Source organism: Scatophagus argus, chromosome 14 (assembly GCF_020382885.2).
Source record: "Scatophagus argus isolate fScaArg1 chromosome 14, fScaArg1.pri, whole genome shotgun sequence".
Taxonomy (NCBI): domain Eukaryota; kingdom Metazoa; phylum Chordata; class Actinopteri; family Scatophagidae; genus Scatophagus; species Scatophagus argus.
In genome coordinates this window covers 20662766-20677774 of record NC_058506.1, presented here as the reverse complement: position 1 = coordinate 20677774, position 15009 = coordinate 20662766, and the positions used below count along the sequence as shown (strand labels likewise).

The following is a 15009-nucleotide window of genomic DNA, read 5'->3' as shown; positions in this document are numbered from 1 at the left end:
ATTTGGCCTTCTGGTGGTGTGACTTAAGGATCAGGATCTCATTTGTTGGGTCAATCCATCCATTCTTATGCAGTTACAAATGTGATAAATAATCACCGTTTCATGGGATGGATTCATACTTAACAGGTGAAAACTTACTCTGAAAAACCACTTGAATGTTTGAAATTCTTCGTCAGAAACAGATCCATTAAATCTGCTGTGAATATGATCATCTGAGGATAAAACCTGGTGATCGACTTGACACACACACACACACACACCTCCAGTCTGTCTCCAACAATGTCAGCATAAAACCCAACAATCACATATTCACAGCCACTTCACACAGGGATTTGACAGCAGTGCTCAGGTGAGAAATGAACTTCTTCTGTTTCAGTTTCTACCTGATGTGGACCACCACGTTGCCCAATAGGAGCACAGAGCACAAATAAGACCGTGAACATGACCAGTCTGGTTTCCGATTGACTGACTGATGCAAGTTTTGACTCCATAAATTCTTTGTGGGTTCAGTTCTTTCATAAAGACCAAGCAGAATAAATTCTTCACTGGACCGTCTGTCCAAAACCAAACCAAAGGTGTGTCACAGAAAATATCTCTAATCCTCACTAAGGTGATTTAATTCCACTCTGGTTTAATTATGCTCTTGTTTACTCATGTCATTAAGTTCATCCAATCCTTTGGTTTTATTCCTCTCTGCAGTGATGCAAAGTGATGCATTAAAAATCAAACGGGAGCTCAAAGATGCTAAAATTTGAACAGAAGTGTCTAAATGATTAATACAAAGCAACTGGCATGACTTCCTGTCCTAGTTTGGAGAAAATCCATCCAAACATCCTCATATCCAAAAATAGACTTCTAATTGAGTGAGAAGTTGGTGAGGCTGCTTCACAGCCCTGGTGGCTTCTAAATGTTCACTCACCCACTTTAAATGAGGGAGGACAAAACCAATGAACTTATGTAGCCTTCTGTGTTGCATTTGTCATCTGCTTTGTCATTGGCCTGCATGGCCTGCTGACACACTTCAAACAGCAGAGACTCATAGGAATTATTCTACATTTAGAAGGGAAGTTTTTGACATCCAGTTTAATATTGCCTGACCTCAACATGTGTTCTTCACCTGTTTCCTGTCTCTTGTCTTGAAACATCCTCCATATTTTAATATTCATACTAAGAAAATATTAATATTAGGAAAACATTTACTTGCTTGAGTCTGAGAAGATCAATATTAGTTCAGAGCCTCTTCTACAGATGAACAGAAACAACCGCAATAGCAAAATGCCACATGCATCAAATGACGTGATAATATGCCATTTAACATCTTTCTGTAAATACGTACTTCTATGTTAGCAACATTTAAAATGCGGCAGTTTTACCCAAGACTCGGTTGGTGATTTCATTTATTACCGTATGATTAGAAAATCTGTTAACATCCCAGCAGGAAACGATAACTCAAAGGCCCCAAAGTCTACCTGCCCGCCTTCCCGATCACAAGTCTTCCACAAGGCTAAGCGGATACAAGCCGAGGCAGGAGGTGGTTGCATATGGTTAGCGATTACAGTAATGCACTGCGCTCACAGTCCACGACTCGTTCAGAGTCAGCACACACCCACAGCAGCCTTTGTCAGACCGAGGTGCTGTGTGTTCATCATGGCATTCAACAGAGCACAAAAAGCTAACCACTCTGTGGAAACAACACTGATATTTGACATTAAAAATAATTAAAAGTGAGGCCATCAAAGTCCTTCAGACTTACAAACGGCATCTGAGGGATCACATGTAACAGTTAACTGTTGTTCAGAGCAAGTTGTGTCCTCAGAGTTCTTCCTCAACCTTCGTCCACCAACACACACACACACACACACACACACACACACACACACACACACACACACCTACCTCTGGGGGCCACTTATATAACCAGTGCACAGATCAGGAGGGGGAGGTGCAGGGAGGTGGAGTTGGAGAGAAGGGGAGGAGACAAAGTTGAATGTAAAAGACTGTAAGGATAAAACGTTGTGTGTGTTTTCCAGTGCAGAATAAAAAAACCTCATGTCATCCATAAAGACTTTACCTTCACAGGATTATATACACTTAATGCATGTTTTGTTTTAAATCTGTACATGTGTGCTGCTTGTGAGAAAATATTTTACTGGAATAAAGACATGATTAAGTGATTAAATCAGGTATGAAATTCTGTCTTTCTATGCTTCTCGTACTTCATTTGTATACCATCGAATGGAGCTTGAGTTGTGCTGAGCCATTCTGGAGCAACTATATCTATCTATTTTTGTCTTTAAAACTCATATCTTTTACCAGAATAATACGGTAAAATCACTGTATTTTGACAGGCTAACGACGCCGTGCTGTTTCTCCGACTGCGGAATCAACTCTTCTATTGGACGTCCTTGCATTTTGCCCGTCGCACAAACAGCGACACAGGCGGCACTTTTCATCGAAATGTCTCGACTACATCTGAGGAAAAGGTGAGCAGTGCTGATACATCTGAATGAGTCATCGCTTACTTTGTAAAGACATGAAAACAGCTTGGACTACATGAGCTGGCTTCCTTACATTATCATGATTACATTTTCACACGGCTAATGACTCCCCTTCTTGTACAAATCCCTTCTCCCCATCACCTCCTCTTCCATCTCCACACCCTCCATCCTCCATCTTCCTCCCTGCTTCGCCACATTAATCTCTCATTAGCAGCCCCCCCCCACCGCCCATCTCTCTCCACCCGTTCTTTCTCCTAGCACCAGCCATTATGCACACATTGCCAAAAGGCCTGTATATTTTCACAGGCACATCTGAAGAATCCTCAGAGAAATGGGGGCCGTAGACAGCCATTTAAAGGGCAGCACTACAGAAGCAGAAGAGCCCCTCTGAATGGAGTCCATGGAGGCAGAGATAATAGACTTAAATAGAGCTAACATGCTGCACAGCTAGATTATTAGCGTGCAAGAGCCTACAGACCCACACACACACGCATAAAACACAAATGGAAGAGCTTTTTCACACCCAAGGACAGACGAGGAAGGCAGAGAAAATGTAGGGTCTCCTATGCTGCACGAGTGCATATAGGAGCACAGTCTGCTCGCTATCTGCATCTGGAGTGAGTCAGAGCGCCATGCTGAATATAAATGACTCAATGCAGATTAAGATGTCACCGTTTCAATGGAGGCGAAGGCAGGGGCAGCGTGTAGGAGGTCAAATTAACCCCTTCCCGCCCCCACACGCCATTTAAAACCTTTGTCTGGCTGCGTGGTTAAGAGGTTACCACGAAACACACAACAAGGATGGGCCGGATGAAAATAAGGTTACGCAATTTGCCGAGGACTCTGCTGCTGCTCAGAGGCACATTGATGAGCTTTCTCTTTTATTTTCTACATGGTCATGGTTACAGTCAGTCCAAGGTCTGTTTATAATGAAGGCGTGGGGATCCAAAATTCACCTTTACCCCAACTGTGTGCCTCGATTAGTTACAGCTGGATAAAGTCCTTGTTGAATTTTTATTGAATGTCCAACACCCACATCGTTCTGCTGTCTGCTGCATGGAGAAAGTCTCACGTTTCCTCCTCAGGTTACTCAAGTCTTCCTCATGCTGCCTGCGTTGGAGCACGTGTGGTCGTCGTCTCATTCGTCAGCATACAAGGTGATGGTATAACACACCAGCACAGGCTTCAGTGCTCAATGGCAACTTAGCATTTTCCAGGTGTGCCTCAGCACTGGACTGATGTGGAAAATCGAGGAAAATCACGAAATTCTCAGCTCAAAAGAGAAACGCTTCAAAGCACCTTCTTATTTTTGTTACTCTGACTGTCACGCCCATCAGTTGCTGTGACGCTGTATTACTCAGAGATCTCTCGATGGGGCCACGTCGCTGACAACCAATACCTAAAGTACATAATTTTAGCAACGTCGCTTCACAATGTTATTTTCTTTTACCAATGGAGCTGAAAATAAAAGTTCAGTTAACTCATTTTTTCACTCCATAAGCTAGAGAAGTTAGTCTGAGCCCTAAGGAACAATTAACACACGACTGGATCTTTATCACCAGTACATTATGTCGTTAAAAATGTGATGCATTCCTTTAAAGGTATAATTACGGGTTAGCGAGACAAACACGAGGATGATTGCTGCATGTTGTAGCTCGGCTCACGTTCTTGTTTCAGTGCAGCTCGTTGATAACAGCGCAGGTACCTCAGCAGCATTCAGAGAGGAGCCCTCGTTAGTCACCAAAGTTTCTTCCCAGATAACAGCGTACTTATGTAGACAAAAATCAGACGAGCAGGAGGTCAGTGCTGGTGAGAATAAGCCCAGTTCAGGCACTGCTCACAGCACTTCAATTTCCTTGGTCCAGTTTAATTCAGAGGCTTTTTACTGGTGGTGTTTATAACTCGCTAGTCGCTGAAGCACCGGGATGTTCTCACTGACTTTCAGCCAGGACGTGTGCTCACGTCCAAGGGACAAATGGGATGAGAAGCCATTTGGGTTCAAGGACTCCCTCACAGCCTCTCAGACTCTGACTGTCCTGAACTTGTGCACATTAGCAACAATGGCACCTTGACAGCACGAAACGATCATCCTGCTGGCTCAGTGCTTCATAATAAACCAGGCAGTCTGTCGTGTTGGCATTTTACTTCCGGCCTTTCCACACATGTGTGAGACGGGAATTTTCTGTCTTAATTCCAAAACAAAGGCACAGTCAGGCTGTTATATCTGCCTCTTCATTTGAAATCTCAATGTAATTTGAAGTCTCCCCATCACTCCCCACAGCTGATGTTCCTCCAGGCCAGTCGGTAACAACTGTGTCACCATTCTGACCTGATGTCCTCTTTCAAAATGCAGAAGCAAAACGCAGCTTTTCACATTATCCAGGGGGTGGTTTGGCCAGACAGAGGACAGAGACAAGTCAGAGTTCCTTCCTCATTAAGACCTGAAGTCAAAGTTTCGGGTCCTGGGAGGGACACTTCGTCATGTCTTCTTCTTAGTCGTCCTTTAAACGATGTGTCTGAGCAGCTGCAGTTTAGAGGAAACTTTACTCCAACAGGAGAAGAACTGCATTCACTGAGGTCTATTTTCAGTGGCGGATTAATGGACATTTTGTGCCAGTCTCTGTGTGTGTGTGAGTTCATGGTAACATGGTAACCAGTGCAGCAGTGTGACTCATTGATGGAGCTCCATGACACTGTAAGTATCAGGCTTTGGCTACTCGAGCATCCGTTCATTGCTGGTTTTGGTCTTTTCATGGATTTGTTAACAGTAAGGAAAACATCATCAGTCATTTCCTTTAACATTTACTGTACATCAGTGTCCCCTGTGCTGCTATCATTAAAGGACTGTGGTGGAAACATCGGAAATTCCCAAAGTTTTTATGTAGTGTATCAAAAAGCACAACAGTGTGCAGTGGAAACGCGGAAAAGTGAATAAGTGATGACTTGCATGATGTGTAAGTGAATCTCCCACAGAAGAGACCAAAACAAAATCAGTGTGGACCTTCTTCTTCTTCTGTTTCAAAGTGGAAAACCTGCTCACACTTCTAATATTCACATAGCGGCTAACAGATGGAAAAGCACAGTAATTCTCATTTCTTTTGGCCTAATTTCTAGAACTTTGCACCACATTTGGACTCGACCTCGGACATTTGAAACCTGACCAGTTTTGCATTTGAAAGATGCTAAAGTGATCCAGTCAATTATTGCATTTACATATCTTGCAATATTTCTTTAGTGAAAGACAAACAGTCCTGAAAAAGGCCCTTAACATGTTGGCAGACACACAATTTGCCCCCACAGAGTTAAGCACCACAAACAAATTCTCACCCTGTGGGAGACCCTGAATGCCACCGCTGCGACGCAGAGACCATCAAATGCCCTGACCAGAGTCTCATTTGTTCATGTTAATTATACCGCGTTGTCTCAATTAACTCGGTGCTCATACATCATATCGCTGTGAGAACCACTAACAGCAGGACCTTTGCGAGATAACCGACAAACTAAAACGTTATCAGCAGCTTATTAGTAGCTTTACATCCCGGCGCAATGCCAGTAAGACCAGTAAACCCGGTGTGAATAATATGGAGACAATAAGGTGAATCAAATGAACGCCTGGGTCCACTAAATTATTATCAATGACAATGGGAACATACAACAACATTTGTCCCCGTCCTCCCACCAATTATCCCCATCAGGCTTCCTGACAGCAGCACGCAGAGCATCTGAATGGCCTAATCTCTCTTCACAAATTAGCTCCCTCTCTCATCTCCCCTTCCCAAATGTACGCTATGCCCTTAAATGTCACACGGCAACGCTGCCTATTCATAACCATTATCTCAGGGACGCTGACAGTGGAGTGAAACGGGAGCTGAGAAGAGGAAAAAAGGAAATAAAGACACTGGGAAATGCAAAACGTGGGGGGTGAAAACGAGCGATGCGGTTCGATCTCAGATTCCCCCCGCTGGCCCTGAGCTATCGGAGCCATTGATTGGCTCATGTAATTCTGCTCTGATTTGGCTTGGCCAATCAATGTGCTGCAGACTCACTTCCTGTGACTGTGCAGCCATTAGACGAGAGGTGAAAAATCCCATAGTTTCTTCTGTTCCCGGAAACATACAGTTTACGGCCACCTGTCCCTTCACTGCAGGACGACCGCTGCTCTCAGCCAATGAGAGCTCCTCTAACAGCCGCTTCCTGTCTCGCTGCCTCATGTCTGTGTCTGTATTGACCGGCTAACACAAAATGCCTGTTTTGAGGATGGAGTCACCTCGCAAGAGAAATGCAAGCAAAAGCTAAAGGATGACCGAGATAAACGCTTTAAATTGTGCAGCCCGGGTTTCAGGAGAGACGCTACTTCAACGCAAATTGTAAAGAATGTTTTAAGTAACAAATACTGAAGTACTTGGTAGAATTGCATGTGGCTCATTATAGTGATTTATAGGTTTCCTTGTAGTGAATATATCAGTGTATTTAAACTAAGATCACATTAATATTTATGCTGTTTCTCACAGTCTACTTTACTGCAACTGTAAGCTGCACATTAATATGTGCATATACAGTACATGTCATCCTGAAATTGTTTTAATTGCTCATTTTGAATTTTGTTCCTTGTGCTTATAATCCCATTATTGCATCTGCGTACTCGTATGTCCCGCAGAGACCAACACGGCTTCATCTACTGCCATTTTATTTTAGGGGTTATTAATACGTATACATCAGCATTAGCCATGAAAGCATGTGGACTGAATGCTCACGTCAGCACAGTTTCAAGGTTCCCGATGAGAGAAGCCAGAGAAAAGCAAAGATAATATGATGGTGTCCGATGTCTGTACGAAAGTCCATAAATCCATTTAGCATAACACATGACCGAATCATCACGTTTTACGTTTTCTTCAGTATCAGAGCAATCCAGTGATGTTTGTCTGTGCATCCATAAGTACACTGCAAACAGGAACTACTCGTAGTTAATCTGCACACTTTCAACAGTGCTAATTTACCAAAATGTGAGACTTTTAAAAAATTACAGAATGAGAACATTTTCTGATATCTGTCTGCGGTCATCACACTCACTCTCACACACACACACACAACACCCCCTCTGCAATTACCAAACAAACATAACAGCACTTCATTCTCTGCTTAATTTAGCCATTGATTTTTCTAACACCAGATCACACTATAGATAGCAGAAGACATCAGGCTGCAGTGTTTTATGGTCTTTGGCAGAACCCCCACCTTCTGCACACACACACACACACACACACACACACACACACGCACACGCACACACAGAAAGCAGGAAAGAAAGAGGATGTTTCCCCCGGGATCCTCGCTAAAAAATCACTGCCTTCTACTGTTAGCAGATCTAACCACAGCGGAGTGTGTGATTGCTGTTTGTGTGTTTACAGCTGCTGTCCCCTTTAGCAAGTGCGGCTGCACTCACATCAGATGTGAAGCAGACACAGACACAGCTGTACACACACACACATCACACACGTGTGCATTCGAACACACACACACACACACAGTGAGCTGAGTCACTGGCAGGATAGCAACATAACATTTAAATGTGTGTCATGTCCGAGTTTGACTAATTATGATCATATTCATCTGAGCAGAGCTGGAGAGAACCCAGATTTTGATGGATAACTCCAGCTTATTGCAGTCTTGGGTCTTTGGATCCATTATGATGGCATCGCCACAATTACCGTTGAAATCTGGCAACATGTCAAAATCACTAAAAATAGGTGAAGGAGCTGCGAGTGTGGACAGGTGTATCCCTCTGCGAAAGTCCTTTCCACTCGTCTAAAAGAGGTGTGACACACAGCTGGTTTAAACAAACCACAGTGTGAGTGGGAATCTGCAAATGTTTCTTTTGTATTCACGGGTCCTTTTTGTCATTCAATAAGATCAAATGTGCAGAACGGAATCGGGGACGTGTGAACTGAGAGAGGAGAAGAGGGGCTCAGTGGGTGTTCACAACAGACTGTTCAGATGGGAACTTTACCGTTCGTTTTCTTTTCCAGGTGAGTTTGACTAACCTGGATGTTTGTTTAAAGCACTTGTGTTGCCTTAAACTAAACGTCAGCACTTAAAGAAGTAGCTCAGATACATTTCTCCAGCTCCTTAATAGGGTTGAACTGTCCCTTTAACATGCTGAGTACAGTGTTATTGGTGAAATTAAGAGCTCAGTCATAATAAAACTGAATTATCCTTTAATAAAAAGCCAATATTGTCCATGTATCTTCATAAGACCCTCGTCTGGTTCCCTCACATGACACACTATAACGTTTCACAGTGATCACAAACCCCACAGCGCACTAACACAACACCAGGCGGCTGACTTACAGGCGTTGGTGACGGCGAAGCTGTTGGCCGTCTCGATGTTGTCCACGTGAGGCACCAGGTTGAAGGGGGCTTCCGAGGCGTTCGGGCTCGTGTTGTGCAGGAAGATCGCCAAGCGGAAGGCGGTGTACTCCTGATCCGTGTTTCTGATGAACAGACCGCCTGAACACAGAGGGAGAAGCACAGGTGTGAGGAGCACAGGTGTGATGAGGAGCACCTTCCTGCAGACGGAGATCACGAGGCGAGCAGAAGGCAGAAAACTGCTAAAACAATCTCACCACCGCCTACAGGGTCTCACCAGTCCGTGACTGGAGGTTCTCAAACGCCGAGGGCCACGCCAGAGGTATTACGAATTTTTTATTAGTTTTCATCTTCATTTTGCTTTAATATTTCTCTTCAGCTCAGTTTGGTTTCAGTTCGGATCCAGAGTGGATTTTCTTCATTCAGTTGAGTTACTTTAGCTTTTAATAGATTCAGTAAATTCAGTTGTTTCTTATAATGTGGCAGGCGTTTGTCAGAAAGTTAAGAAAAGGGTTTAAAGTTTTTATTTTGATCTCAGTTTCAGGGCCATTCACACTGTATCCTGATGAAACCAGATGTTTATCTGGGCTGCACAGACTGTTCATGTAGCCGTGGTTGGACAGGAACCTCCATCATGTTGGAGGTGGACACAATTGATTGGAAGGTGTGTAATAAAAAGGCCAAAATTGTTCTGCTAAACCACTTTGTCAGTGTCCTATTGCTGACAGTTTGAATCCAACAGAACAGAAAGCACCACGACGCTTTCTGAGGACACAGTCTGATTAGCATGTAAATCACCTTTTGTTTCATATTAATGCAAACGGGAAAGAGTGATCTATAATTCATCAACAATCCTGCCGGATCAACACACATTTTTCAATTGAGGTTTTCAGGCAAGAGTGACTCTGGAGTCGACAATCGGTTTGGCACGGGAGGGTTTTTCTTTTTCTTTTCACGACCTCGTTCGTGTCCGAAGATCTCAGCCGCACTGTTCATGGATGTGCAAATGTCAGCAGTGTTTTCGGTTAGCAGCGGTTTGTTTCACATTTGAAAATCTAGACTTCAGGCTATATTCCTAGAGATGAGACAGAATAAATGTCATTTAAAGCGAAATGCCAGTGTGTTCTTTTTACGGATGACCTCTCCAAAGGTAAACTTTAGAATATTTTACGCCCACTCATGTAAATCCCCTCCATCTTTCTGCATAATGATAGTAGTGCTTACAAAATGCACCAGAGCTGTAATGATTTTCATAAAATTTCCATCATGAAGGGTTCATGTCCCATTGACTCACACTTGTTCACTAAAAAAAAAATAAATAAATAAAAAACAAAAATGGTGTGAACATCATATTATCCAAAGTGCTTCTGTCGCCTAAACTTAGCCATAGACTGGAGCCAGGACTCAGATTGTGGTTATTGGTATTTCTGGAGTCCTGCACTCAGTACGCCAGCCATCCTCCACAACCAACAAGTTGCAACTCAAGTGCAACATGTGTGATTACGTTTCCACTCAACCATCACACACATCACATCGTATTCTAAATACACAGACATTAATATAGAGTTGGTCCCGTCTTATAACAGTTTCCACTCTCGTAGAGCATTTGTGAGGTCACACACTGATGTTGGACCAAAAGGCCTGGCTCACAATCTCCGTTCCAGTTCATCCCAAAGGTGTTGGATGGGGCTGAGGTCAGGACTCATCCAACCATGTCTTTATGGAGCTTTGCTTTGTGCACTGGGGCACAGTCATGCTGGAATAGAAAAGAGCCTTCAACAAACTGTTGCCACAAAGTTGGAAGCATAGCATTGTCCAAAATGTCTTGGTGTGCTGAAGCATTAAGATTTCCCTTCACTGGAATCATGTCAAGGAAAGAGGGTTGAGCCTGTTTGTTTTTTTAACCCATTTCCACCTGGTATCTGTTATCTGGATCACAGGCCTTTGGATTGACACCTGGTATTCTAAGTGTTCTCGTTATTTCAGTTCTGCTCCCATGGTGATCTGATCTCCACATGCAAATTAGGCCAGCAGGCTTGGCCGACTTTTCTGCTATCTCAGGTCAAGAGAAGCAGTGCAGGATCGTCTCGAGGGGCTGCTAAGACGTGCAAAGTGAGGGTCACGTGACAGGTGGAAACAGCCAGTGGTTACTGCAGGCTACTTTTCGATAGCCTTGCTAACAAAGCTAATGCTACTAACTGTGAGAAGGCAACGAGAGCCAGTGGTGAAGCACGCCAGCGCACAGCTCGCTCCGCTAACCCTGCTGGTCACATCACCCTTGTTTTGCCCATCATCACAGTGGCCTCTCAAGAGTCTGAAGAGGTGATGCTGCTGCATGGGTTCCATCTTTCCCCTGCAGAGCCTGGGGACTCTGCAGCTTTTTAATAGCCTGCTTCACACAGCAGGAAGGTGGTAAAACTTTCGACTAATTGGACCAATTTTTTTTCCTTCTACAGATTGTGGTCACAGTCTACAAACTGCATTTACTGAGATCCATTTTCAGTGAGAGCAAACCTCCAGACGTGATCTTGCCAATTCAGTGTGCATTTACACCTGAGGTCCACCTCACATGTTAATACCAGGTGTGAATGGGGTCTCCAAGTGTGGTGATTTAATTTGTGTTTCTGGCCACATCAGTTTCACCTCAGCCAATAACATGTGAAGAGTCACAGCTTTAAGTGAGTTCACATCTCGGCACAGCAGATGATGTTAGGATCTTCTTCTGAAGTGACAAGAGCTTCGAGACTCTCAAAGGAAACTTCAAGCTGTAGTGGTGCCTGGAATATCAGCCTTCAAAATCCTGGTTTACTTAAATACATGCAGAATCTTGGTCATCTTTATGATAATTCCAAGAGTAATTTTCCGTTTTTGTTTTTTAGGATGTAATGGATTGACTTGTTGTTTGCCCTCCATGAAATGCATGCTGGGACAGGCTGCAGGCACGTTTTTTTTTTTAAAAAAAGAAAGATGGTGGAGCAACCGAATGAAAAAAGTGGGATCTGTAATTCTCAGCAGGCCGTGGCAGTTTCCCATCATGCCTGTATTTGTACATGTTTGTATTTGTTTCTGTGTTGCATGCATGTGTACACAGCAGGCTTCCCTCAGTTAATGAGTGTTGACTTTTCAGTGACAATCATTTGAAACTGACTGAGTGTTGATCGCCGACATGTTTGCCCTCTGATGGAGCCCTGTGGTGGCTGCTGTAAAGTGTTGAATGAAGTCTGAGGAGGGAAACAAACGCAGGCATCACATGGACAACAATGTTTGCTACCAGTGGCAGCAGTGCTGTTAGCCAAAATGATGTTAAGAAGTGGAAAATATTGGGCAACCCGTGTCTGAAAAAGCAGTTTGTGAATCACATACAAAAACACTTCTACTTTAAATCACAAATTTCCTGAATGTCGAGCACTATGACAAAGCAGGTTTAAACCCCCACCCAGCCTGAGCATCCTCACTTACAGGGGCGCTGTTCTCAAACAGACCCTGACCTCTGACCTCGCTGGAGGGGCCTGGGATTCGAGTATCACGTCGATATAAAAGGACAAGGAGAATCATTTGAACAGCTTGTCATTTTCTATCAGCCAACTGGTTCTGATGGGCCTCAACTCGGCTACAGTCAGGGGTGCAGCGGCGGGTCAAAGCACAAAAACCATTAGAGCAAATGTTTCATCTCAGAGAAGAAGCTTTAACGCCTTCTTCAGTTCATCTGTGAGGCTGCCGGATGCTTACAGACCAAAAAGGCTCGAATGACTCCTTTACTGATAATTGATTTTTTTGGGGAGGGTTGTGATGATCAACAACTGGAGGTCACCGTTTGCCCTTCTTTTCATTCCCTGCCTTTAAATCAACCAAGTCAATCTGCCTGTGAAGTGAAATGCGAGCGGCGAATCCATCATCTTTATTTCCTCCCACGACACAACACTGTCAAGTTGTTAAAAGCAAATATTGAATTTTTTTTTTTTTTTTTAAACCAAAAAAGAAAAAAACGTGTGAAAGAGGAAGCGATGGAGCTGTGACGCCTTTGGGATCGTGGCGTTGGGGGGGGGATTGCAGCGCCAGGACCAGGGTCTACGAGTGTTAACAGCAGTCAATGCACAGGCAGCCTGCATAGGGAATACACACACACACACACACACACACACACACACACACACACACACACACTTTGCTTCTCTGATCTGCTGCAGTGGCGGAGTGCACTGGGATACACACTCTCGCCTGCAGATACAAAGCGCATTAGGGGTGTGTGTGTGTGTTTGCGCGCGCGTGTGTGTATTAAACATGCACAGCTTAAAAAAACGCGTCTGCATGGGATATTTCAGAGAAGAGACAGAAGAGACATCGGGGAGAACATCAACAATCTCCAGTGTGAGCAGCGCTGAGGTGCTTCAATGGCAGGACGTCCACGGATCCATTCACATCATTAGAATCAACACGAAAGGCTCACACTCACCGATCTGAACGCTGCTCGGGAAAGCACCCATGGTCAGTCCCCAAAAGCCAGAGAACATCAACAGAAACCAGTCTCGAGAAGAAATCCTCATTTTGTTACGGTTATAAACTGATGAGAGACATCGAGCAGGTTTAATTAACACCCCCGGGGCAAAAGCAACATCACGGGGTAACAAAAAAAATAAAGAGATTAAAAAAAAACGAATCAAACGTCCGTTAAATATCCATGTCTGCTTTGGATGGCTTTTTTCTCTCTTGGTTATCCCCCCGCAGAGCCGCTCGTTTGTACCGTCAAACTGCGTCCGTCCGTCCGGCGCTGGAGATTTTGCGCACAACACCACCAAGATGAGGGGAGGTGGAGGAGGAGGTGGAGGAGGAGGAGGATGAGGAGGGGGGGCATCAGCCAGCGGCGGCCAGTGCGTCTGGATGCGGCTCAACTCACATCACAGCAATAACACACATGCGCTTTTGGCCCGAGCGGGGCAGGCAGGAGGGGCGTCAGTCAGTCCGCGGGAAGAAAAAGTCCCCGCAGCTCGTTTAACACCAAAACTTCCAGAGCCGCTGATGCGAGGACACACAGCGAAACCTGGCGCTGATGACTGACGGCTGACGGCTGGCAGGAGGTCTGTTTTCAGCGGGACAAATGATCACAGAAAGCTTTTCTTTACTCTGCGCTCCGGCATCAGCCCCGTTCTCACTGCCCTCCTCACGCTCCAATGAATCCCGCACGCAGCCTTTTTAAGGTGCCGTTTAAAAACGCGTTAATTGCCCCAATTGATAGGATTATAATGAACAAGCTGCAATCTACAGTGTTTGTCGTCCGTGAACTTCTGTTTTGCCTCTCTTTCTGCAGGATTAAAATGGCTTCACGCTGGGTTATTTAGACGCATTTTTCAGCGTGGTAGCAGGGAGCCTCTGTGGGTTCCTGGTGCGCGTACAGAAACGCTGCCACACCACATAAATTAATAAACGAAACAGCTCTGACTTATAGCTGTGCTGGTCGGAGTGATAAATTGTTAAATTGCGCGCAAAAACGTACCGAGGACGCACTCATGGAGCAGAGCGGCAGCATCGTTTGTATCTGCACACAAAGTTGTGAGACCATCTCGATGTTTCTACGGGATTAATTAATTAAAACAAAACAAAGCAAAAAGCAGATAAAATCTTCACATCCGCCGTGTCGGAGGTCATTAATTTGACATCAGCGCGTCGCTCCACCGGAGGCTGCAGTTCCTCCAACGGCCACCAGACGCTCCGTCCAAGAAAACCAATGATTCCCAACCACTTAAAGGATGTGTTCATATTTTGGTTTGTTTGTTTATTTCATTGTTGTGGCCCCTGGTATCATTTTTACTGTGAAAACAAATCTGTCAGATTTTCTACCTGGCTGAAACTAATGCAGCCTAATGAAGGTGATATAATGTTTGCTTTGGAGTTTTGATGGGTGTTTCTATCATTCTGTCCATCCTGTCTGTATCAGTGAACTTGGCTAAAAATAAAACCACTGTAGCACTGCTCCTTTACGTGGGTAATTTCGCTGAGTAGAATCAATTTGTCTCCAGAAATGCAGTTAAAACAAGTGAATGTGCATCCTCTGAGCAGTAATGAAACATCCAGCCTTTAACCACAAAAAGAATAAAGGAAGCCATATGGACATTTGAGATTTTAAAAGTTAATTCTACTCTCACAAACG

The 15009-nt window shown here is 44.3% G+C and overlaps 1 protein-coding gene across 4 annotated transcripts in view; it reads right to left on the bottom strand.

Annotated features, from left to right (window-relative positions):
• The window catches only part of gria4b (glutamate receptor, ionotropic, AMPA 4b), a 93661-nt gene extending 79121 nt beyond the window's left edge, over positions 1-14540 (bottom strand). For all 4 annotated transcript variants that reach the window (XR_006845192.1, XM_046410433.1, XM_046410434.1 and 1 more), the window contains exons 1-2: positions 13318-14540; positions 8847-9005 (exon numbers count right to left, since the gene is read on the bottom strand). Coding sequence is in view for 3 of the 4 variants with exons in the window: in XM_046410433.1 (XP_046266389.1) it covers positions 8847-9005; positions 13318-13408 (250 nt within the window). In the remaining variant the exon portion in view is untranslated. The remainder of the gene's footprint in view (positions 1-8846; positions 9006-13317) is intronic.
• Positions 14541-15009: the final 469 nt, after the last annotated feature.